The sequence below is a fragment of the Euprymna scolopes genome, chromosome 9 (genome assembly GCF_053919585.1).
Source record: "Euprymna scolopes isolate OS-2025 chromosome 9, ASM5391958v1, whole genome shotgun sequence".
Classification (NCBI taxonomy): Eukaryota; Metazoa; Mollusca; class Cephalopoda; order Sepiida; family Sepiolidae; genus Euprymna; species Euprymna scolopes.
In genome coordinates, this window is record NC_136490.1 from 26298022 (window position 1) to 26325172 (window position 27151).

The 27151-nt window shown below is 37.6% G+C and overlaps 1 protein-coding gene across 7 annotated transcripts in view; it reads right to left on the reverse strand.

The window, feature by feature from the left end:
* LOC145284471 (putative oxidoreductase YteT) overlaps positions 1 to 27151 on the reverse strand; it is a 115221-nt gene that overhangs the window by 63320 nt on the left and 24750 nt on the right. For 6 of the 7 annotated variants that reach the window (XM_080133315.1, XM_080133314.1, XM_080133313.1 and 3 more), the window contains one exon: positions 13548 to 13653. In XM_080133315.1, coding sequence (XP_079989441.1) covers positions 13548 to 13646 — 99 coding nt within the window. In that variant the 5' untranslated portion in view covers positions 13647 to 13653. Of the gene's footprint in view, positions 1 to 13547; positions 13654 to 19101; positions 19722 to 27151 lie in introns of those variants that run through there. The other variant, XM_080133317.1, reaches the window with a different exon arrangement.

Genomic DNA, 27151 nt, shown 5'->3' on the forward strand with positions numbered 1-27151 from the left:
GGTCAAACGTGCTTATGTTTTACGTGCCCTGCACCAACAAACCACAGTGTGGCCTGGCGAGTACTTAGAACTCTCCATGCCTGCTGATAAGGATGACGAATTTGCCATTGAGCCTTGTTAGGATTCAGGCTGCGTAGTGCCGGTTAAACTTTGGCCATTACCCATAATCACAAGGAGTGTAGGAGGAAAAGTGTGTCTTGTCAACAACACCAGTGAACCACAACAAATACGTAGGTCACAACATATTTGTCAGGCTATATCCATGTTCATTCCAACAACATCTTCTGGCATTCCGAGTAACTACCCAATTTCAAGCAAACACCATAACAAGATCGCTTCCTGTGTGGTCATCGACCCAGATGACATGTTATCCTCTGCAGAGAAGTTGAAATTTCAACAGCTTAATTCTGAGTTTTATAAAGTTTTCGGAGAGGATCTACTTGGGTATAGCGGCTCATTTGATCACTTCAAGGCTTCCATTAACATGGATCCCACTCAACCACCCCAGCTTCGAGGCCAACTTCCCATATACAATGAAAACAGGCTCTGAGAATTCCAGCTTAAGTTCGATGAGTTAGAACACATCGGTCTGTTTTCCCATCCAGAAGATATTGGAGTAGCAGTGGAGTATGTCCTTCCTTGTCAAAAAGCCTAATGGAAGACATCGCCTGGTTACTACATTTCCCAGCATTGGTCAATATGCGAAGCCTCAGCCATCTGCCATACCGAACATTGACTCAACTCTAAGGAAGATAGGTTAGTGGCGATTAATTATCAAAACAGACCTCACTAGCGCCTTCTATCAGCTCCCCTTGACAAAGGAATCCATGAAATATTGCAGTGTTGTGACCCCTTTCAGAGGCATGCGTGTCTATACAAGATGCACAATGGGTATGCTGGATCAGAAACAGCTCTGGAGGAACTAATTTGTAGAGTACTAGGCGACTTGCTGATGATCTTTACTGTGGAGGGAACAGCATTGAGGACCTATTATCAGTTTGGTGTAGAGTTCTCGCAACTCTATCTCTGGCTAATTTAAGACTATCCACCAGCAAAACCATATGTCCTAAACAAACAACCATCCTTGGATGGATATGGTCAGAGGGATCCGTGTCAACTGAGCCCCACCGTATTGCTACACTTAGCTCCTGTAAGCCTCCCAGGACTGTGAAAGGTCTACGATCATTCATAGGAGTCTACAAGGTCAAACCATGTCATTCCTAACTGTTCCCACTTTCTTAGACCTTTAGATGAAGCCACTGCAGGAAAAGAATCACAGGATGCTGTAAACTGGTCTGAAAACTTACGTGCGGCATTCTTTGCTGCTCAGAAGCACTTGACTTTGGCAAAAACCATTCATGTACCCCTGTCCTGCCGACCAGTTGTGGATCGTGACTGATGGTTCTGTTAGACAACACAGTATTGGTGCCCTGATGTACACAAACAGAGGAGGGAGACTACTGCTTTGTGGTCATTTTTCTTCTGCGAGACTACATGGCCATCAACCCACCTGGTTGCCATGTGAAGTTGAAGCATTGGCTATTGCTGCAGCCCATATCTGATTCAGTCAAAACATTTTGGCCCATATCTGATTCAATCGAAACATCATCCCACTGTCCTCACCGATGGCAAGCCCTGTGTTCAGGCCTATGAAAAGCTCTGCTGAGGCCAATTCTCCACCAGCTCCAGATTAATGTTGTTCCTATCAACTGTCTGCCATTTCCAGGCTTCCATCCAACATCTTGCGGAAGAGCAAACTTGCCTGCTGACTTTGCCAGCCGTAATGCTCCTGAGCGCAGGCACCCAACATATCAGGTCTGCTCCTTACAGGTTCAGGAGGAGGTCGCTGTGTTTAGGACTTCACTTGTGGAGATAATTAAGGAATCATCAAACCTCACATATACCAGCCGTCCCGTATGGAAATAAATTCAAAATGAGTGATAAGACCCTAGACAAACATGGGCACACCTGATGTAGGGAACTCGCCCATCAAAGTGAATTAATGGCATTAGGGATGTGAAAAGCTATCTTCAGACTGCCACATTAGCCTTGTAGTTGTTTGTCGAAAGGATCCTCTTCTCCCACAATGGGATGCAGTTATTGTCCCGTGACATGACCTAAATGCTTTTGTATTTACGTTTTCTGTTGAGTTTGTTCTGTATGCTCGAGAATAAAGTCTCTTTGCCCCTTCAAACGGTTTTGTGTGATATACCTTTTGTTGGGTTTCAAGGTAGATTTGGAAACAACTGTGTTACTCTCAAATTAACAGGCAATCAATGATAAAAAAACAGATCATTTTCTCAACAAAAATAATTATTTGCATAAAACAATTTAACATGTAATTCATACAAAAAGGATTAGTCAAATTTGGAGCTTCTCTCACTTTCAAGAACACACTAATGTTTTTGGATGCAGGATTTTTTTTCAGCAGTTTGATTTCTGTTGCAAGGTTCAAGACAAGGTTTGTGTTTATATCTGTCTATTTGGCCGGTCATAGGGAAAGTTTCTTATTCTACTCGGCCCTTTTCGGCAAGCTAATGTGTGTTGTTTTAAAGCCAGCAAACAAAGTCTCTTATCTGCTAAAACAAATGGTTTTAATGAATTTGCTCCCCCCCTCTCTCTCTCACTGGAATTACCATTTCCTCCTCTTTTCTTCTGAATCTTTTTCCTATTTTCTTTCTTTCTACTGAAATCCTTCTCTCTCTCCCCACCTATATCTCTCTTCTCCTCCATAAGTTTTTCTATCTCTTTCTTTTCCTTTGTTCTAAAGAAACAGGTTCTCGGTCTTTCTCTGTTGGATCCCTCACTAACGTGTGTACATAATCCTCTCCATTGCCTTTGACCATGGCCACCGAGATATAGAAGGCCTCTTAACAGAAAAATGCAATTATTGTCCCGCGACATGCCCTACATGCTTTATTGACAGCACTGCATATTAAGCTGGGACACCATACCAAACATCAGATGCAACAGATAATGAGCCGATATTTCTATGCCTTGGACCTGGCTGAGGCCGTGAATAAAATTGTATCCTCATGTCACCAGTGTGCTTCATTGAGCAACTCCCCACTCGTAGTTGTTCCACAGTCCTGTGAAGAACCCTCCCACCCTCACCCAAAGGCACTCGGTCTGGGTTTTGCTGCTGATATCATTAAGAGAAATAGACAACTGATTTTTGTCTTCTGGGAGTACGTCAGCTCTTATACCGTGGCACTCCTTATTCCAAATGAGCAGCAGGAGGCTAATCTAAAGATCTCTTTTCCCATCAAACCCATCATTAATCCACCTGTTGTCGTAAAGAGAGACTCTGCCACCAGCTTCAAATCCCTTAAAAATGATGGGTTTATGCTCACTCACCATATCTCAATAGAGATAGGTAACCCTAAAAACATCAATCGCAACCCTGTTGCAGAAAAGGCTGTCAAAGATGTCCAGCACGAGATTCTCAAGTTGGACCCAGCTGGTTTGCAGATTTCTACACTCTCACTCTCTGTAGCATGTTGCACATTTAACTGTAGGTTTGGATCACTCGGATTGTCCCCTAGAGAAATCTTGAATCACAGGGACCAGTTTACCAATGAACACATCCACTTCAGTGATACGGATCTTATAGAAGAGCAGTATCATAGGCATAAGGCCAACAATGTTTACAGTGAGCGGTCTAAAGCTCCCAACCACTCATGTAGGCCTTGTATGGAGGTGAATGTTGGAGACATTGTGTACCTTCACAGTGACCTATCAAAAAATAAAGGACGTGAGCGATACTTAGTTTCATCCAAGCAAGATGAATGGATGTACATTCAAAAGGTTTGCCGGCTTCCAGTTAAGGGCTTGTACATACAAGGTCAACAAAGATGATTGCTTCAGGGTCCCTTCTTATCCAGGTAACAGCCCGAGGATGTCTTGAACATCCAAATGACAGTGATGAGGAAGATAGCAACCTGCCCTTGCATACCAAGCCCACCATCTCTGTAAGCAGGGACAATGGGTTACTACTAAGCAGTCAACCAACCAGCCAACCCCCTATTGTGACTAAGATTCTAGTCAACTCTTCCCATGGAACAGACACAATACACCTCATCTCATTGATGGTCGATAGACAAAAACATGCTCGTCCCCCCAGACAAAACCATCATTCGTGGAAGACTATGTTACTAGCCCTTTGTGACCGGCTCTATGAGCAATTATCTTATCTGGAGAAAGGAGAAAAGACAAAAAAAAAAAAAAAAAAAAGTCACGCCAGTATTTAATTATGATCGCATATCAGTCAAGGGAGATAACTCAGCATAATTATTGGAATTGTCTGTCTCTTCCATTTTGTGTTTACGTTTTCTGTTTTGTTTTGAGTTTGCTCTGTATGCTCGAGAATAAAGTCTCTTTGTCCCTTCAAACGGTTTCGTGTGATATACCTTTATTTATTGGCGTAGCATGAACTCTCCTACCTTTTGTTGGGTTTCAAGGTAGATTTGGAAACAACTGTGTTACTCTCAAATTAACAGGCAATCAATGATAAAAAAACAGATCATTTTCTCAACAAAAATAATTATTTGCATAAAACAATTTAACATGTAATTCATACAAAAAGGATTAGTCAAATTTGGAGCTTCTCTCACATTCTAGAACACACTAATGTTTTTGGATGCAGGATTTTTTTTTCAGCAGTTTGATTTCTGTTGCAAGGTTCAAGACAAGGTTTGTGTTTATATCTGTCTATTTGGCCGGTCATAGGGAAAGTTTCTTATTCTACTCGGCCCTTTTCGGCAAGCTAATGTGTGTTGTTTTAAAGCCAGCAAACAAAGTCTCTTATCTGCTAAAACAAATGGTTTTAATGAATTTGCCCCCCCCCTCTCTCTCACTGGGATTACCATTTCCTCTTTTCTTCTGAACCTTTTTCCTATTTTCTTTCTTTCTACTGAAATCCTTCTCTCTCTCCCCACCTATATCTCTCTTCTCCTCCATAAGTTTTTCTATCTCTTTCTTTTCCTTTGTTCTAAAGAAACAGGTTCTCGGTCTTTCTCTGTTGGATCCCTCACTAACGTGTGTACATAATCCTCTCCAGTGCCTTTGACCACGGCCACCGAGATGTAGAAGGCCTCTTAACAGAAAAATGCCTGCAAGCAATGTAGGTAAGATTTACTGTTACTGTCGCTACTATATGATGGCATTTTTAAAAAGACCATTAAAACATGTTAAAAAAGAAAAGAAAGGAACCCAATTAGATTAATAATGAAACTGAACTTTATTCAATATAAATATTATCTCTGTAAAATTACATAATTTGAAAGCAATATGCAATCTAATACTGATAAAACTGAATTATGAATTTACAGAACAAACAATTAAAGGAACATAAAACAAACAATTCTTGCCCTTTGAAACAAGATCACAGTGTAGTAGTATCTGTTCTAATGCTACAATTCACCTTTTCTGTCCTCGGCCGGCGGAGGAGAAATCCTTCATGACTGAGACAATTTTTATTTTTGTTCCTATCCAGAGTGCCCCTTATTGGGGAGCTGGATTTTCCCTCACAAGATTATATGTTGAAATATTAAAATAACTATTACTTTTAATACAGAAATTACATTTAAAGTTTTGGTTTTCTGTTCTTCTATGTTTGTTTTTCCCCCCATGTTTTTCATCAAAATGTGTAGCGTATTTTCATCAGTTACATGGTTAGAAATTCTATACTTCACTATCGTCTTCATTTTCATATCAGTGCAGAATACAGGAATACAGAAATGAAGTTCACATAACTACTAAGAAAATATAGTAAACATTTATTTTATTTTTCGAATTTTTATTTTATTTCTTTGATTTAATTTGATTCATACTATTATTTTGTACTTGTTTTTATTTTATTTTCATTTTAATTTATTTTTATATTTCCCACACTAAATATTTTTTGTTACATTTATTTTTTCATACATATTCAAATAATGCTTTTGGCCCTTTTTACGCAGGGTCCACGTTCCCCCATGAAGTACCATTTTTTATTATTGTTGTTGTTATAATAATAATAATAATGGTGCTTGTGCAGTGTACACACCATGCTATATTTTAGATAGGATTTTCAAGTTGAATTTTTGGTATCTTTTTTTTTTTATTTATCAAATTGTTAGGTGAAAGTGCAGAATAGTTAAAAAGTCTCTTCCTATTAAGAATGGCTTTCTAAATAACGCTATTATTTCAGCACGGTAAGTACATGGCACAAATATCAAACAATATTTATTTATAAGATAAACAAGAAAATATGTTAACTAAAATTTAATGTACTCTTTTTTTTTTAGTTCATATCAAAACTTCAATTATGAATTTTCAAGATGAATTTGTGATCATATGAATAAAGTGTTTGAGAGAATAAAGAATTTAAAGAATAAAGTGAATGTGTTCGAGAGAATAGAAAATTTCCTATTTTATTTCCCATTCAGTCATGTTAATTATTTACGGATAAAATGTTATAAAATAAATAAACAAACAATCTTTTAAGTTTTAAATATATTTCAAAGAAATAAATTACGTCCGGTGCTAAAATATTGAAATCAATTATTTTAGTTTAAAAAAAAACAAAAAAAAAACACTGTCATGAAAAATGCTTCTAACTTTAAGATATTTGGAAATACTCAATGAAAACTTTTATTTATTAATAAAAGAACAGACTGAAAAATATTCACATATAAAAATTGTTTTTGCTGTTTAAAAAAATAAATAAAATGAAATATTCGACTTCCTTCAATAGATATAAAAATTAAAAAAACAACCCACTTACTGTTATATTTTGTTAGATTAAAATTATCCCAATGTGCAATTATTATAATAATTGCAATTATATAATTATCTAAATGGAGAATTGTTTTTTCTCTTTAGGAGAATAAAAAACATGCACAATCTAAGGCAACGAAAAATATTTTTTATGGCCACATGGCTGAACACCGGAAACTTTCTATGCCTACATGTTGAACAGGAAATGACGTTATGCTGTCATGTTCATTGGCCTACTCTCTCGGTAGCTATGCTTTGACCCAGGGAACGTAAACATGTCATTTGCAATTTTTCCCCTCTAGAAATCTCTTGTCAAAGCTGATAAAAACACAAAACTTGTCTTACATTATTTTTCAAATGACTGACTGCCAAGATTTCCACCGGTGCTAGTCAGACTTTTGTCGCTAATTGTCAGTTCTACTTTATTGAAAGATTCATTTTTCCGATATGCAGGAATTTGGGACCATCTGGAGTTCTTAACAAGTGTCAATCACACCTGACTTAGTTTGCCAGCAAGACAATTTGATGTCGCCCAGCATTAGAATTAGTGTTATATATATAAGCGGTACAAATGCATGTATGCTGCGTCCCTGCTGTTTTAACAGTGTCGGTGACGACTGCTCTCCAAATTGTAGAGCCATGGTAATCTTAGTGAATTAAACACATCCTTAGATATCGACCTGGAATTTTCTATGACTTGGTGTGGTACATACAGCGCTTAGCCTTCCCAAATGGTCACCCATCTGGTACTGGCCAGGCTTATCGTTGTTTAACTTCGGTGATCTGGCAAAATGAAAAAAATTAAATTTGAACATAAATAATTCATGAAGGTGTACGCCCTAAGGTTTGAACAAAAGAAACAGCAATCTGATGTTGATTATAGTCAACTCTAAAATGTCAATTAAATTTGAAGATATATCAAATAATTAATCAATCAAGTTTAATCTGTAGATTCCCAAATGAATCTTCTGCAATCTGATAATTCATATATAAAGAGGAGACAGCAATGATTGCGCTAACCATAATCTGGAAAGACAGATCCATTTCAGAATGCACAAAGAAATGACTCCTGAAAGCCTTGGTATTCTCAAGGAGGTATAGAGAAGAGCAGAAAGTCGACAAAAGGAAAATTGCTGCTTTTGAATTGTGGTACTACCATAGACTTTTTTCACGTGAGCTGGGTGGACAAGCATACAAACGAATGGGTTCTGGAGAAGATTGGACCATGCCAAAGACTCCCGTTACTCTCGCTTCTCTTTATTTGTCCCTCAGTCCTCATTTTTTAATGAGTGATTTTTCTGACAAAGGGAGAAGAAAAAGCTGTATTCTAGGTTGTCAGTATTCTGCACGAACAGTAACCAGAGATGTCAGAAATTTTCTGCTTCTATGTCTATCCTTGTAGCCATGTCACTAGTAAGGGTGCTGGAGGTAAACGTTTTATCTGGGCTGACGTTATCCACCTGATAGTCAGGAACTCGAACTTTGGATTAACCACTAAGGAGGCTGTCCTATCAGCAGGTGCAAAGTACTATGTCAGATCTACCTCTGCATTCCATGTTTAAAAAGTATAGTATCAGACCTGACAGAATGGTTAATTGTAGGTATAGACCGTTTCATAACCTCGAAAAAGTTCCAGCAAAAATCTAACAGCCAGCCATGGTTCTCTTCAGAATGTGCTGCTGCCATTGCACACAGAAATCACTTTTTCTATTGCTTCCAACATAGTAGATGTATGGAGACTAAAGCCGCTTTCAGGACTGCCAGCAACCATTGTAAGAAAGTAATAAAGAACGCAAGAGAGTTGTATGCTCAGTCAGTCAAGTCCAAAGTAGCTGAGCAGCGACTTGGTTTCCACCAGTTTTGGCAAATAGCAAACAGAATTCTGAACAGAAGCGTGTGCTCTATCCCAACTATCATCAATGAACCTTAGGTAAACTCGTCAGCTTCAGACAGAGCCAAACTCTTTGCCAAGAACTTTGCAGCTAATTCTACTCTTTGCGACTAAGGCCGCCAACCCCCAATATTTCCTCCTATATCAGAAAACACACTATGTGATATACAAATATCTGTACGTAATGTTGCCAAGCTAATCAAAAACCTTGATTCCAGTAAAGCAACCGGCCCTGATGGTATTCCAATTATAGTACTCAAAAAACTTTGGTGAAAGTGCATTGGGGGACCACCCAAATATTTACCTTTAAGAAGTCATTGTTTTTTTAATATCCAACTGTTTACAGCTCCAGTCGGGTCTGCTTCTTTTAAAAAAAAAACAAAAAAAAACATTTAATAGTGTCGCGGACTAGAATTATGAGTAAAACTGACACATGCATTAGCCCATGGTTACGAGTATAGTAATGTCTGCTTGCCATTTTTTCTTTTTTTTCTTGCCTGTTGTCTGGTGAAGTGGGTGCGCATGCGCAGAAATTGTCAGTGATTGTAGCAGACAATTTCTTTTTCTTCAGTTTCAGCATTTACTGCAAACAAAAAACCACGCAAAATTAAATTCTAAAAAAAATTTTCTCACTCTTTTCTGTGCAAAAAAAGTTTTTTTTTTTTCATGAATTTATCTCTTTATACAGTTCTTTATACATTTATTTCTTTCCATTATTTTTTTTTTTTTTTTTTTATTTCTGTAAAAAGTTATTTTAACATTTTCTTCAAGTGCCAAAAAAAGATGAATACCAATACTGTGGATTCCTGCTACGGTTGTAGCAACAAATATTTCGACACAGTAAAGGCATTTCACAAAGAAGAAGACAGGAGCAGGCAATTTTTGAGAAAACATGGTGTTTTGCCAACAAGCATTACCTGTCCGCAATGCAAGTATAAGTGTTCGTTTCGAGAAGGTAAACAAATATTGAGGTGCACGCACTACACAAAAGTGGGAAAATAAAAAAATAAAAATATTGCGGTTTCACTGTCACCGAAACCACAGGAACATTCATTGCTCGGATGCCAGCGTGGAAAGTAATAATGTTTGTCAATCATTTTTTAAGCACTATGTGGAATCATCGGACAGTACGCAAAAATCTGGACATTTCACACCATTCCTCAGTTGATTGGCGGTCCTTCTGTTCAGAGTTCTGTGAGGACTGGCTTAACAACCAGGAACCCATTGGAGGCGACGGGATAGCTGTCGAAATCGATGAAACCTTTATCGTGCGCCGAAAGTATAATAGAGGAAGGATGGCTAGTTAGATATGGCTTTTCGGCGTTGACTGGCCTAGATGAAAAACGGGACGCTAAAACTCTGATTCCGTTGGTGCACAAGTTTATCCTTCCGGGCTCAATGATTTTCAGTGATTGTTGGAAGGCATACACTAACCTCGACCAGCATTTTCCACACTACACCATAAACCACTCAGAAAATTTTGTGGACCCTCAGGATCCCAGCATCCACACACAAAATGTAGAACGAATGTGGCTAGACATAAAACAGTGGATTAAGCGGCCTGGTATTCGAGCAGAATTCATGCAGCAATACGTAGCCAGGTATTTATTTATAAGGAGTGAGACAAACAAGACAAAACTTTTGCATAAATTTTTTTTACAGGCTGCTGCATTTTACAAACACAAGTCGGAACTTGGAGAGATTTCTTGTTAAAAAAAAAAAGAAAAAAAACTTCCTTTCCTGAAATAAAAACAATAAACCTTCCTTGGAAAAAAAAAAAAATAATAAATAATATTAACCTCAACTTTTTCTTCCTTGTTAAGAACAAAATATTTTCTTTCTGTGTTAAAAAAAAAAACGAAAGAAGAAAAAAAGGTGGGGGGGATATTAACCCAAAACCTTTCTTGGAAAAATAAATAAATAAAAGTCTGTACAAAAAAAAAATGTTTGTTTTTTTTCTTTTTTTTTAGTCGGGGGGGGGGGGGGGGGGAGGAATCATGGGAATCATGCGCAGTGTACCGGCTGTCTTGCATGGCAAGAAACATGGTGGCCATTAAACTATTACCCGAAAGCATTGTTTTTTTATACGTGTTATTATTGTACATAATTCTAGTCTACGACACTATTAAATGTTTTTTTTTTAAAGCAGCAGATCCGACTGGAGCTGTAAACAGTTGGATATTAAAAAAACAACAACTTCTTAAAGGTAAATATTCAGGTGGTCCCCCAGTGCATTTTCACCAAAACTTCATCCAGAACTAACGCCCATACTTACAAAACTGTTTAAATGTGGTCTTAAGGAGAATTGCTTCCCATCACCCTGGAAAATTTCATCAGTATGCCCTGTATTTAAGAATTCAGGTGATCGCTCATCCCCCTCACTTCAGGCAAATAAGTCTCCTTTGCGTCATAAGTTGCTGGAGTCTGTGTTAAATAGAGAAGTAATCAACCATCTCAGCAAAAATAACCTTCTTAGTGACACACAATATGGTTTCCGTTCTGCTAGATCTACAGCAGATGTGCTTACAGTTATATCTCATAGTAATAGCAAATCTCGACGGAGGCAACCTTTCTAGGACAATTGGTCTTGACATATCCAAGGCCTTTGATAGGGTATGGCATAAAGGTTTACTTCACAAGATCTCCAGCTATGGTATAGCTGGAAATGTCTTAATTATTAAATCATTTCTTTCTGATAGGTTCATAAAAGTAGTAGTTGATGGACAAAAATCAGAAGTTCACAGCAATAATGCTGGAGTCCCTCAGGGGTTCATCCTGGGCCCAACTCTTTCCCTGATCTACATTAATGATCTTCCAAATCACATCCTTACATCATTCATAGGCATTTATGCTGATGACACTACCATCTATGTTAGCACATCTAAGACCGTAAACGACCAAGTTCTGCGATTCTTTCTCCTCTGATCTTGAGCATGTGGTACAATGGGGAAAGGAGTGGTTGGTTACTTTTAATGCATCTAAAACCAAGCTTCTATCTTCACATCATCAACATTCTGATCCCCATCTGACATCAATTGAAATAAATGGCTCTCGTCTTGGGGAGGCCTCATGTTTTGACAAGCTTCTGGGCTTGACCTTTACTCCTGATCTGAAATGGAACATGTACATCAAATCTGTTGGCAAGGCCGCTGGAAAAATGGTGGGATCCTTCTATCGATCCAGTAGATACCTCACTGCTGATGCAATTTTCTCTCTATATAAGAGCCAGGTACATCCAAGGATGGAGTACTGTTGCCACATCAGGGCAGGAGCTGCTAGAATGGACTTGTCCTGCATGGATAGAGTTCAAAATAGACTTTGTAGCCTCGTAGATGTTCTTTTCTCTTCCCTGCAACTTCTATCTTACAGAACAGATGTTGCGAGTTTGCTTTATCATTATTTTCATGGCAAGTGCTCGACTGAGCGTCAATCTATGGTCCCCCTCGCCAAACTTTCGCAAGAAACACTCGTCTAGCTGAAAACACCATCAATAATTCCCCCCCCCTCTTTATCTATGCCTAAACCTAAATGTAGATTCCATGAACAAAGCTTCTTTCTTAGAAGTGCAAGCCTGTGGAACTGTTTTCCATTTTCCTGCTTTCCAGCAGACTACAATCTGATTGTCTTCAAGTCCAACGTAAACAAGTTCTTGATGAGGCGTTCCACTTAAGTTAACAAATTTACCGAATTTCCATTACTAACGATTACTATATTGTCCAATTGACTACTGTACACTCTTAACCCTTATCTTCGAGCAGTCTCTGACCCTTGATAAGTAGAGATTCCTATGTAAAAAAAAAAAAAAGACTTGGATGACACAATGAATCAATAATAGGAAATTGCGATTTTTGGGACATGTGGCCAGAACAAACGGCCTAATAAAAGATCTGCTTTTTTGTCAAAAGAGGATGTGAAAGCCCCAAAACAAGGATGTCAGACAATGTGAAAGACTTTGCAGACATTAGCATGGTTGAGTTGCTCAGAATGGTGAAGAAGTGGGGTCAATGGCGACGATTCATGAAGAGTGTCATGGCTAGTCAGTAATGACCATTCTGTCAAAGAGAGAAAAGAGGAGATTCAAGTATTAGCAGATTCTTTAAATGGAAACTTATCAGAATAATAAAAAGCTCAACATGTAAGGTGGCGCTTAGATACAAAAGAGAAAAAAAAATTGTCAATACAAAAATATATACTAGTGCATATAGATTTAATCGATTCAGTAAGGGAATTACATCAATAGGATAAAGGATATAAATGCTTTTTATACCTAGGTATTTCGAACCCTAATGCTTCTTATCAGAGGAGGTGTTAGGTAACAAATAATAAATGTGACATCTAGTGATAGGTATTAGAAATTTATTAATGTTGAGCCGGGTTTTAATGTTGTGAAGAGTTACCTTCCTTTGTATGTTTTGTGCTGATAACTCAGAGTTATTTCCTTTTGACTAATTATAAGAACCCGTGTATGACGTGTGCCTCTCTCTTCGTTTTGTAGCCATGTAAATGAACAGATGTGTCATGTCTGTGTTTAAAGGCTAAAAAATGTTGATTTGTTTTCTTTTATCAACCGAATGAACACTCGTTTTTCAAAGTAATATGCAAATTAGTTACCTTTCATGAAGTTGTCCGTATATCCATGATGGAGTATATTAAGTTTGTTTTAATAAGGTATGTTTTCTTTATTTACTTCATAATTAACTAACAAAATGTTATTAATTAATCTATAATAGAAACATTAGGAACAAAAATATTGGAGTATCTAGGATAGAGGGTAAATAGTATAGAGGTGGAGGGAGGAAAAGCTGGAGAGCTATTGCGATGAAGGTGGTATAAGCCAAACTGGGATTATCACATAACAGATAGGAGAGGTATGGAATAGGATTGGGAGGTTACTAACCTTGAATTTGGTGTGTTCTTCCTTAGCATAAGATGCATATATATTTCCTCTGAGTCCTGCACCCACTACAATAGCTGTCACACATCCTTTATTATCCATTTTTGATCTGGAATCAATGGAAACTGATTACATGTTGAAATAGAAATTTAATGAGAGTTGACTAAAAGATTAATTGAACAAAGTGATTTTCAAAAATAATATTTTGTCAAACTTTGAACACTTGAATTTCTGTAAGCACAACATTAAATGGCTCATCTAGATTTGGATTTTTACAACTGTTCATTCATTCAACTACAAAATATCCTTTTCACACTATCATTTTAAATTTAATTTCCGATGTATATGCTAATAAGCAAAATATATAATTACCCACATCTATTTTGCTAATAACATTTCCTCTGATGAGATGAGCCATTCATTGAAAATCCATGGATTAAGGAAAAAGCTTTATCATTTTTTGCACTCCTTTGCCAAACAATAAATTTTGTTGTAAATCTACATAATTTGATTCAGAATTTTTTATTTATATTATTGCTCTATCTCGTATATTGAGCTTTCTTTATCTGGTTGAGATTGTCTTATAAATATTGATACTTATATTTATTTGGACTTTAGGTTAACAGCATTACACAATCTATAATCTGATAACATTTCAGAATTTCATTTAATATATAATTATTTACTAATAATTATTAAATACCTACAAACACTAGTGTTTCATCCTTTCGGGAATCATCAGTGCAGATTGTCATGATTAACACCAGTCGATAGATCAGAACCCGACAACAGAAGCCATCTCTGGCTTCATTAGTAAGGACCCAATCCTTTCGGCTACCGTTAACCACGAGAAATACTGTTGAATTTCAAACATTTATTCTTTAAATGCTTTTTAACGTCTCTCAGCGTGATCTAATCATTATATGATGATCTGCGCATAAGAGCTAAATTGATTGACTTTTTATTTCAACTGAAAGTGCTTAATGATAAAAAACGAGTTTCTTAAAGAAGTTGACATAATTATTTACTATAATAACTATTAAATATATATATATATAAAAAAATTAATAAAACATGTTAAAAAATACTTTAGCAAGAATTAAAAAAACAAATGAATTGCCTTTAATCCGCAAAGTTTCAAAAGAAATATTTGACATCTCATCAGAGGAGAGGAGTTAGCAAAATGTGGAATCGGATTTGGCTTGTAAAGTATTTAATGAAACCGCAAGTATGGAGTAAATCATACTAGCGTAAAAATGAAAAGCAGTGAAGCAGAGGGAGTGGGGAAAAAATATAAGAAATTGTTGGGAGAGTGACGAAATGTTGAGGCAGATACTTAGCTAGAACTAAAGTGAAATATATATATATATATATATATATATATATATATATATATATTATCCCCTCCAAAACAGTCATCCTACAACCATTGTCCCACCCTTTGTTCATCACAATGAACAAAATTTAAACTATTTCCCCAGTACAAATCAGCAAATTAATATTAATTTCAGACCTCGAGCTGTTAATAAAGTACATACATATATCGGCGCTACTTCAGCATTAATAAAGAAAAGAATATCAAACCACACTTCTTTTAACAACCAAAATTCTAATAATAACCAAGGAACTTCTCTAACCACTTTAATTAAAAAGCTTAATTTTAATAATACCCCCTTCTCAAGGACTATCCTAAAAAAAAGTTGTCTTATACTCCAGTCATGTCGCATCTGCACAACCGAAGCTATAACTATAATTACTTCCCCTCAAAGTAGTAATATAATAAACTCTAAAAACAAACTAATCTCCTACTGCAAACATAAGACCAAATTTAAATATGGTAAATTTGAAATTACATAGCTATTAAATTAACCTTTAAGATATATTTTTCTATATTATAGTTTTTTCCTACATACATTCTTAGCATTTTATAACTTTGTAATTTTCATTGTAATTCTTTATTTCTTCTTTGTTTGACCGGTTTTACATCTGCAATCCCCGTTTTAGTTTTTCATCTTTTCAGTTCTGAAATATGAAATTGGTTGAATGTTAATAATAAAGTACTTGTTTAGTTTAATGAAGACGTTAAAAAATAAAAATATTGAAAAAATTATATTATACGTACTCGTTATGGAATTAAGTTCTCATAAAAAAAATTCACTTGATTTTTTATTTTTGATTTTACAGAGGAAAATTGAATTTTAATGAGATGGATCGTAGACCGGCCATCTTGCCTATTTTGTGGACAAGGAAGGAATGGCGCCAAGGGAGATAACTCAATCACCGCTTAAAGTTTGTAAAAATTTGACAAGATTATTTTGAAACAAGGGCAGAAAAAATACCTAGATAAATATTTTAGTTTTTTTCATTTATTTTACACAGTTTCTCTGTCCTTTTTTTTAATCTCTTTTTCATTTCTTCCTTTGTTAATCCCTTTTTCGTTTAAAGGCACCCCCTCCCTCCTCGTCTGTGAAATAGAACAGATGGACGGGATACGATCCATCTCATTAAAATTTGATTTATCTCTGTAAAAAAAAAAAAAAAAAAAAAAAAAAAAAAAAAAGGTCAAATTAAGTGAAATTTTTTATGAAAATAACGGGTACAATATAATTTTTTTAATATTTTCATTTTTTTAAACTTCTTCATTAAACTAAACAAGTACCAATGATTATTATCTTTCAGATTAGCATAAAAATTAATTATTTTTACAAAAAAAACACTACTTTTAAATCTTTAAAAATAAATTTAAAAAAATTATTTTAGAAAGCCTAATTTTGGCAATATACCATTAAATAGAGAATGCTTTGAAGAATAGATACAAATATATATATATACTAGCAAAAGTACCCGTCATTGATTGGGTTCAAAAACAGCCTACAGAAAATGGACTCTGATTTATGAAAGTATGATAGGTTATGACAAGGAAGGGTTGTAAAGAGATAGCCTTGAATTTGGGGGTATGAAAACCAAAGCACAATATGATGAAAGTAAAAATAAAATAGATAAACCCCATAATTTATTATACCATACCTGTTCACACTGAAACACTTATCACAATATTTTGTGGATCTATATTAAAAGACCTTGTTAAACTTTGTGACATATTTCCATTCTATGGAGGTCAGGCGCGAACGAACACCCCATAATTTTATTATACCATATTTTTTCAAACTGAAACATAATTATCAAAGTATACTTACGCAGATAGATATGAAAAGTCTTTATTAAAGTTTGTGCCTATTTCCATTCTATGAAGACCAGGCACAAACGCAGACCCCACAATTTTATTATACAATCCCTATTTAAGTTAAAACACACTTATCAAAGTATTCTTATGTACATCTATATCAAAAACACATGTAAACGTTTTTATTAATTTTTTTATTTCCATACTTTGTGGACCAGGTGCATAGGCAGACCCCACAATTTTAATGAATCATCATCATTCTGCCAGATCAAACATACCCATTCCTGTGTCTCAATACATCTTCTATCATTATATGTAATCAGTTTTTTAAAATAGTCAACCATATAGGAGCCTATTCGTGACCAGGTATTTATTTGCTCCCCTACCAAGCAAATTAGGCACAAGGTCGATTTTTAATGTGAGGAGTGAAGGGGAAATGGGGACCAACTCCCCGGGGAGTAGAGGAGCTGGATAGTGACAATTGGTATGAAGGGTTGCCCCCCCCCCACATTGACCAAGGTCTTATATGTGGGGTCGCCCCCATATATGGTCTTTGCTTGCAGTATCTGCCGGAACAGTTGGCCCGAAGGCCACGAAGGTGGCCTATTCGTGACCAGACACATACACAGACATTCAGCTTTATATTATAGATATACATATACACTCTTGTGCAAGTTTGCAAATTACAATAATTGTTTTTGAATTTGTCATTTACGTCAGTTATCGTAATGTAAGGTGGCCGACAGGTGCGACAAACAAAAACTATAAAGCTAAAAATAAAAGTATTGGAGGTATTTTACCATAAATGGCGTTTGGAATTTTAATTTAATTATTTAAAAAAAAATGGCTGCCAAAAATGTAAATACAGAATTTGGGAGGATGACTTGTGGATGCTCATTTTACGTTAAATTGTATTCATAAATGATATTTTCATTTTCAGTGCCCCTGAAAACCTACAAAAGTGGTCATTTTAAGGGATTTTCCAAGGGTTGAAAGATGTTTTTTTAAGCCAATTGTCTGCCTTTGTTGATCCTACATTCCCGAAAGGTGTTACTAACCTATCATTTGAAAGATGTTGCACTAATCTTTTGATAAAATATGTCATAAAATTTGATTTTCTTAGATAAAAAATACTTAATCGATTTACGTGATTTTTAGACTATGACATCTTCATGCAGTGACAGGTACGTACATCATAATGATTTTTAAAGATTTTTCTTGAAAAAAATTTGTTTATAGGCCCATTTATGTAAATAAACACCTTTATCTTTTTAGTATTTAAAACTATAACTTTAGTAAAGATGCTTTTTGTTTAAATAAAATAGTACATTTTCACTATAATTTTTAAAAAAATTGTGAGTTCATTATATTCTGTGATCGTAAATAAATACTGAAAATTTCATTAAAATTGGTTAAATTTTTTTTGGTAGCTATTCAAGTTTGCATTTATAGCGTCAATTAAAAAAGTAAAGAAAATACAGAAAAGCCTGTATAATGTACATACTCGTTACAGAATAAAGATGTCATATTCTAAAATTTACATAAATTGATCAAAAATTTTTTTTTTTTTTTTTTTTGGCAGTTTCTACACTATTGGGATGAGATTTTGTAGTCGATAAATGGAGTTTTCAGATAAAAAAAAAATTGTTTCAACTGATTTTTTTTTTTTGTCAATTCTAATAAATTACAATGGTAACTTCCAAATTATGCAGTCGGAATATCCTGAATATTATTAAAAAAAAAACAACAACTTTAATTGTGGTAGCAGATGAAAATTGCCGCCATCTTGTTTAAATCAAAACGGAAAATTACCTCCCTTTTGAACTCTGTGTCTTATGATCGTTTTCATCAAATTTTATCTTTATTTTCTTCAATAAATAATTTTCTACCTTATCGATTTTCATAATTTTTGGATATAAGCATCTTAAAAATACAAGGAATATGTAGATACCATTGTTTTCATGTGAAATTTAGTATTATGATTTCCGAAATTTCGTGCCAATAGTGTAGAAGCGCTGTGTTTTTTTTTTTTTTTTATTCAAGAAAATCGAATTTCACAACTTAGCAAGTTGTAGTGTTTTCGTCGAGCATAATGAAATCCGATGAAATAAACAAGGAGGAGGCAATTCAAATTGAAGTTGAGGTCAGCCTTATGCTCAATACATTTAGTAGTAAAATCGCTAAAAATTGTAAATTTTGATTTTCTTACTTAAAATAACTATTTGATCTATTTACATAATTTTTAGAATATGACATCTTCGTTCTGTAATAAGTATGTATATATATATATATATATATATATATATATATATATATGATGAAAGTAATGGAAATAGTATTCCGACAAAATAGAGAAAATAAAAAGGAACAAACCGTATTATGTGTTCATCAACGTTTCGTCTTTATTTCGAGACTTCCTCTGGAAGATAAGATAAGAGGTGGCATGATGTCTGTATACCAAAGATTAATCCATGACCAAAGGGCGAATTTGAAGCAAGTAAAACGAGCCCTCCCTGTGGCTTTTGTGCAGGATCCTTTTGTGGCATATGACAAGTTTGTCTTGTGTCGTTTGCGCCCTGGGGACACTGTTGATGGATACCTGGGTGACCTGAAGAACCTTGCATGATTAATAGAAGAAAACCCCTCTGATCGATAGCTCAGTTGCGCTTTCGTGTCAGGATTCCCAGTTCTGTTAGGCAACAGTTGCAGGGATCTTCCTGAATCAAATGGATGACCTTCTTGCGAGTGCCCAGGCTCTTATGACGGAGGAGATAGAAATGGAAGAACCCATTGCTGCAGCAATCAGGAGACACAAAATTCTTCCTCATGTACCTGTGGACTAACCTTCAACCCCTCTCCAGCAGAATGCAATTACAGTGCGGTGCCACAAGTGTGGAGATCCCAGTCATTCTGCCAGAGACTGTCGACAACCCAGGGGCAAAGCAGGCAGGGTGCTTCCAGAGATATACTGCTATTGATGCAAGAAGCAAGGACATGTGGCATCAAAGTGTCCAGGAAACAAGACAAGGGGTGAGAAGCCAGCACCACTCTCTCCCAACATAAACTAGAGGAGGTGCTCCCTATGATAAAGGTAAAGATCGACAGGCTAGATCGGATAGTGTTGGTGGATTCTGGCTGCTCATCGTCGGTTGTAAGTTGGTCGTTATGTCAACCCAAAATACGGAAGAATACCGCAATTCTAATGGCAGGATGGAAGTGTCTGTTAAGCCATGATATTGGCAGCATAACATTAACATTAGCGAACAGAAATCTTCTGAAGACTGACGTACTGGTGGTGGACAGCAAACCATTGGGGTTTGACCTCCTTCTAAGAATGGATGTCAAGAAATTTGGGATTGTGCATATTGATAAGGGAGGCAAGGCACATCTTGTTGGAACAGCTTTTGCTTTGGGTGTGACCATTCAGTTGGAACAACCAGACTTTCGCGCAGAATTCGACAAAGGCACCAAAACTTGGAATGTGTCGTGGAAGTGCTCCAGTGATTAGCCACCACAAAAATTATACAATCTAGTGCCAGAGTATAAGATCCCTGTGAAAGCCAACGGAGACTATGATGCTGAGCTACATGTCTGGATTAATAATGGATGGTTGGTTCCGTACCCAGAGAAGGAATTGAGGCCCCCAAAGGGCCTAATTCCACTAATAACAGTCATTTAGCAGAAACAACAAAAGGTGAGGCCGGTGCTCAACTATCGGGAGTTGAATAAACATGTAGATCCATTTACGGCCCGTGCAGACATATGCACCAAAAAACTGAGAGAATGGCGGCAGGAGGGATCAAATGTATCGGTGTTGGACCTTCGCAAAACATACTTTTCTGTAAGTGTGCACAAATCACTGTGGCCATACTAAACAGTAATGATCAAAGGACAGAGGTATTGTCTGACCCACATGGGGTTTGGACTCAATGTAGCACCATTCATCATGCAAACCATTGTTGATGCTATCCTGATGAAGGACAAGCATATACAGCAGGCAACATTCACTTATATTGACGATGTATACTTATGAAATGTGAAGGAGCATCTCAGCAGCTTCGGACTTCTCAGCAAAGAACCAGAGAAACTGTAAAATGGTGCATGAGTGCATGGTTTGCAGGTCTGGGGAGAGGATAATGCTCTGTGTTGGCGAAGATGGAACAAGATTCCAGAAATACCTCATGTTGTCACGCAACGAAATATATTTTCACTTTGTGGCAAGTTGGTTGGACACCTTCCCGTGGATGGTTGGCTTCGTGTTGCTGTGGCAGGAGAGCATCTGACATCACTACAGGGTGGGACAACAAAGTAAATGACGCCCCTCTCAACACCATGATCAAAGAGATTCTCACCAGACTCCACAAAGAAGATACCATGCAAGACAAACAGTGCATCAAAGGCAAAGCTCTGAATGTCTGGGTCAATGCAAGCTCTCTCGCTACCGGTGTGTCATTGATATATAATGAGACTGTGATAGAGGATGTGTGCTGGTTACATCCAGAAAAGGACTCCCAACATATAAACCTAGCAGAACTCGATGCCATCACTAAAGGAATGAACTTGGCAATCCTCTGGAAGATGATCACCTTGCACTTATTCACGATTCCGCATGTGTCCATAAATGGGTCTCGAACATCCTTACCAGCAGAGCCAGGGTACAGACTAAAGCTACGAGTGAGATGTTCATCTGACGGCGTCTTGATACAATAATGAAACTGGCGACGGAATATGCACTGTCGATGGATGTAGTCTTGGTCAAATCTAGCCAAAACAAGGCAGATCAATTGACGAGAGTGTCTCAGCGGTGGTTGATGCAATTAAGAGGAACACTGAACCTGTACAACCTGTCTGCACTGTATCTGTGAACTCTGTTGGGTTGGACCAGTTCAAAATTGTTCACCAACAAAGCGGTCATCCTGGTGTGAAGCGGACACTCTTTGTGAAGCGAATTAACCCTGGGGTTTCCAAGGCTGCTGTGAGAATCGTCGTCAAAAAATGCAAAGAGTGTTAGTCGATCGATCCGTCACTTATACACTGGTCAAAGCGGACTTTAAATGTTGAAAACATCTGGCATAGGATAGCGATGGATATCACTCATTACGATGGGGCCAATTTTTTTACATTGATTGACTGCAGCCCAGCTCGGTTTGCTGTCTGGCGATGCATCACTTGTTAGGATGAAAAATGTATAATTGATCAACTAAAGACAATTTTCTATGAATGAGGTCTGCTGTCAGAGATTCTAACAGATAATAACACTGCTTTTCGGAGAAGCTTGTTTAAAGTTTTCATGGATGAATGGAGAATCAAACTTCGATTTTGTTGTGCATGTGTTCCTTCCAGTAAAGCATCATCAAGCAATGTCATAGAAGTGTACCATACCAGAGGCAGTATATTGGTACAGCATTATGTCAAAGAATAACTTTTGCTCTGCTACAGCACCTGCCAATATGGTCCATTGGTACTGCGTAAAGGAATTGACAGAATAACACCGATAGCTAATCAACAGCAAACTGTCTACAAAATGGGTGACGAAGTGTGGGTAAAAGGTCCACTCAGAGGATGTACTACAAAGTATGGAGTGGGACGTGTGACTGGAAATACGAGTATGCAAAATATATTGGTCAATGGAATACCACACCATGTGGGAGACCTGTGACCTATAGTAGGACCGGGCCCACCAATGGCCTGCTCTGACACGTCTTTGGAAAATGGTAGTGAGAGATTTGTGACCATCAATGAGATACTGGGTGAGCGGACACCCAGTGTGGGTGAAGATGACAACTTAGTCAATGACATTCCAGATGAAGGCACAGTAAGTGTTGGAACTATTCCTGATGAAGACACAATGAGTGTTCTGTCATGAAGAAGCACAAGGCACAAAAGACCACCACCCGAGTGTTTCATGTGTGATCATAGGATTGGGGAGAGTGTAGTAGTAATTCTTCTAATGCACTCACCTCCAAAAGACAGAAAGTCTGTTCTGTTTGCTGTCAAGGAAGAAGAAGCGGTAGACATGGTTGGTTTTATGGGAAAGAGGGCGAGACTAACCGCGAGAATTCCCGAAATTTGAGAGGAATAAAATTGGCTAAAAACATTAATTCCCTCACCCTCAACTACAGGGAGGGATCGCTTTTTTCGGCAATATTTTCGAAAGTCATTCCCTCTTTTCGATTGACTAACCTTAATTTAAACATATGTCACTTCCGGTTTGGGTTAGAGTTTGAGCTTACCTGCTTACTACTACTTTTTTTTTTTTGCTCAACACACCTGGGTAACGCCCAGGCTAGTCTATTATATAAATCGCACCTCTGTTTAAATGTATTTATGTGTGTATGTGTGTATGTATGTGTGTGTATGTATGTATGTCTGCCTAAAACTTTCACACACCAGCATTGCTAGGTATAGATCAGCCTTATCTTCCATTGATTTCCGGAAAAGGTTCTTTGCCATCTTTACAGCAGATTCTACTTTTCCATTTGCCTTGCTATTGTAAGGACTGACGGGTGTATGTGCAAAACACCAATTTCTTGCAAAGGTGGAGAATTCTTGACTACTAAACTATGGTCCATTATCAGTGACCACCTGATCTGGTATCCCACATTGTGCAAAATGGTGCTTAAGCTTAGTGATCACCGTTCTAGCTTGTGTAGTCGGGAGATTGTCAATTTCCCAGAAATTACTCATATAATCAATGGTGCAGAGATAGTCCCTATCTGCAAAACTAAAGAGATCTACTCCTACTTTTTCCCAGGGTCTCTCCGGAATTGCATGAACCATTAACGGCTCTGTAGGATTGGCTATCTCATATTTCCTGCACGTTGGGCATTTTGAAACAAAAGTCTCTGATGTCACTGTTCACATTTGGCCAGTACAAGCATTCTCTTGCTCTTCTGCAGCATCCTTCGACCCCTAGGTGTGTGGAATGCAATTTGTCTTTTAACCCTGCTCGCTGTGTTGTTGGTACTACTACTCGTTTTTTTCTGATTATTAATCCATCTTGTACCGTCATTTCTTTCCGCATGCTGAAATATGGTCTCACCTCCGAGTCAAGATGTACTTTGTCTTCTGGCCATCCTTCCACAATTACTTGCTGTAACATCTGCATACATCTGTCTTTTGTGGCTGAGCGCAATTCAAGCAACCTTCCCTCTATTACTGGAATATATTCTGTTTCTTGAACATCATCATCATCATTGATACATTCATTGCTCACTCTATGAATGTATGCCCTTGATAATGTGTCTGCTAGGAACATCTTACCAGGATGGTATAGAACAATCACATTGTAAACTTGCAACCGCATTAACATATTTTGCAGTCACTTTGGGCATTTCCCCAATTCCTTTTTCATTATTGCTTCTAATGGTTAATGATCAGTCAGTACTGTAACCTGTTGACCAAATGTGTATTGGTGAAACCGTTCACAGGCATAAACCACTGCCAATAGTTCTTTCTTAATCTGTGCATATCGGGTTTCTGTGTCTGTAAGTGCTGGGCTAATATATGCTAAGGATTGACCTTCTTGTAGCAATGCGGCCCCCATTCCTTTCTCACTTGCATCACATTGGATTACCAATGGTTTGTTGGGAGTCATAGTATCCTCAATACTGGTGCTTCTTTATGGGTCTGAGACCATGTCCATGGCACATCCACCTTTGTTAAGTTGCGAATTGGAGCCATCACATCAGAGATGTGGAGCAGAAACTTTGCCAAATAATTCACGAATCCTCCCAATCGTTGCACTTCCTTAATGTCTGTTAGCTGTGGCATATCTTTTATGGCTTTTATTTTCTCAGGATCTGGAAGTAAACCCTCACTGGTTATCCTGTGACCCAGGAATAATACATATATTTGCCGTAAATTCATTTTCTCAGCATTCAATCACATCCCACGATCACGACATCTTTGCAACAGCCTTCTGAGTTTTCTATCATGGTCCTCTGTTGCTTCTTCCATCGTTTTACCAATCCCAACCACTAGAAGATTGTATGCTTTGTTGATGATTCCTTTCAAATTGGCCACATTATTATATAGTTCTCTTTGAAACATTTCCGGGGCTGGAGCAATTCCAAATGGTAAAAACTTCCATCGAAACCGACCATATGGAGTGGCAAAAGTGGTCAAGCGACTGCTGGCTTCATCTAACTTCAGGTGCCAAAATCCATCCCTTAGATCGAGAGTTGAGAAAACTTTGCTATCAGCAAGTTCTGGGAGGAGATCGTCCAATACCGGTAACTGGAAATGCTCCCGTTTAAGAGCCTTATTTAATGGTCTGGGGTCAATACATATCCGTAACTTTCCATTTTTTTTGATTACCAGTGATAAGGCACTTACCCATGGTGTTGACTCATTCACCGGTTCAATTACCTTCTTTTTGACCAGTCTTTCTAATTCGGCTTTTACTTTTACCTTGATAGCCACTGGTATTCTTCAAGCCACTGCAACATGTAGTGTTACGTTGGAGTTCACCTCCAGATGAACCTCTCCAGGTAACGTACCCAATTTTTCCTGGAATACATCCTGAAATTCGGATATGATGCTCTCCAGGTGGTGGCTGCTGTCTTTTGTAGATATGTTTGCAACCCTCTTAAATTTGTCATTGTTCACACTAATGAGTGCCATTTGCTGGAATGCATTTGCTCCAAGTAGTGGATGGAAGTCTTCCTTTACAATGACAAACTTCACTGCATACTTGAGTCCAGTTTTTGGGTTTATCATTTTTATCCGACATTCTCCTAACGGTTTCATTTGTGACCCGTTCCACATGACAAGGGTCTTATTGGACTGCTCAAGTGTTTTTTCCGCCACATGTTTCTCGTTCAGGATGTTCACTGAGGCTCCACTATCTAGCTGAAAAACAACCGGCTTTCCTTTGACCATCATTTCTGCTTTTATCACTTCAGGTCTGATGGAATTGATTCCTTCTTTCGTGTCACACTGTCCACGTGTCCATAGTCTGAACCATCACTACTGCTATTGCTATCATCTTGTTTTCCAACAAACCGAATATTCTTTTTTCTTGATTTGCATCTTTTTGCAAAGTGGTGCTTTCCATTGCATTTGAAACACGTCTTCCCAAAAGCTGAACAAAACTCTTTTCCGGGTTCATGTCGCAATGCACATGCCCTACACACTCTGTTACTTTCTGTGGTTGTTGGCCTTCCCTTAGGTTTCAAGTCCACTCTGTTAAATGTCTCGGGTCTCAGAATTCTAGACTGGAGCGTTGCATTTTTCGATAGTTTGCATATGTCTATGCACCTCTGTAAGTCCAATTGTCTCATTTTAAGCAATTCTGCTTGGGTGTGGCGCCTGTATACGCCAAGAATTATCTGGTCTCGTAGTATGGAAGAGACGCAATTCTCACAGAAATTGCATGTCTTTATCAACGTACGTAGTGTAGTGATAAATGCTTCCACTGTTTCACCTTCTCCCTGTTTTCTTGTGTGGAAGATATATTGTTCGTATGTCTCATTAATTTCTCCTATGGCATACTTATCGAACGCTTGGAGAATTTCATTGGGTGTTCTCTCTTCTTCCGGAGTCCGAAATTGAAACCCATAATATACATTTAACGCTTCGTCTTCAAGTGTATGCAGCAACATCGCCATTTGGTATGGTACTGGCTGTCTCGCTAGATATGTGATGATAACATAGTTATTCCATCTTAATTTAAACAGCTTCCAGTTCGCTGACAGATTATTTTCTATACACTTCCACTGGTCTATTTATCTCTTCCATGTTAAGTTCGAACACTTTTTTTTTTCAATACAATCTTGTTTTATTATTATTTTTTTTTTTTTATTACATTTTCACCCCAAACAAGGCACATTGCCACTTTGGTGTAGGGGGCTACTATCAGGGGAAACATCTACTGGGGCACTATGTAGGGATTAGGGCAGCGAGATGTTGGTTCACGTTGCACTTGAACTTATGCATGTCAGTACAGTTGGGGAAGCAGTGACCTGGAATGGAATTCCAAAGTCTAGCAGTTCTGGGGAAGAAACTACTGGAGTAGAACGATCTTTTACATCTAGGGATCTCTACAGTGTGGGGGTGGGATTTTGCAGCTTGTCGGGTCTGTCGAGGGTGTTCACGTCGTGGGGGCACAAGTGCTTGCAGTTCTTCAGAGCATTCACCATTATAATACTTGTAGAACAGGCAGAGGGATGCAACGTTTCGACGATGGGACAGAGGCTGAAGTTTTGATGCCAGTTTAGGGCCTATCAGATTTGTGACTCTCTTTTGAACCCTGTCAAGGAGAGAGAGACTAGTAGCCGATGCACCGGCCCAAATATGACAGCAATACTCCATACATGGGCGAATAGTGGCCTTATAGAGGTACAGGATACTTTTGGGTGTTAGAAGTTTTCTAGCACGGTAGAGAGAGCCCACCTTCCTCGCAGCGGCCCTGGCAATGCCC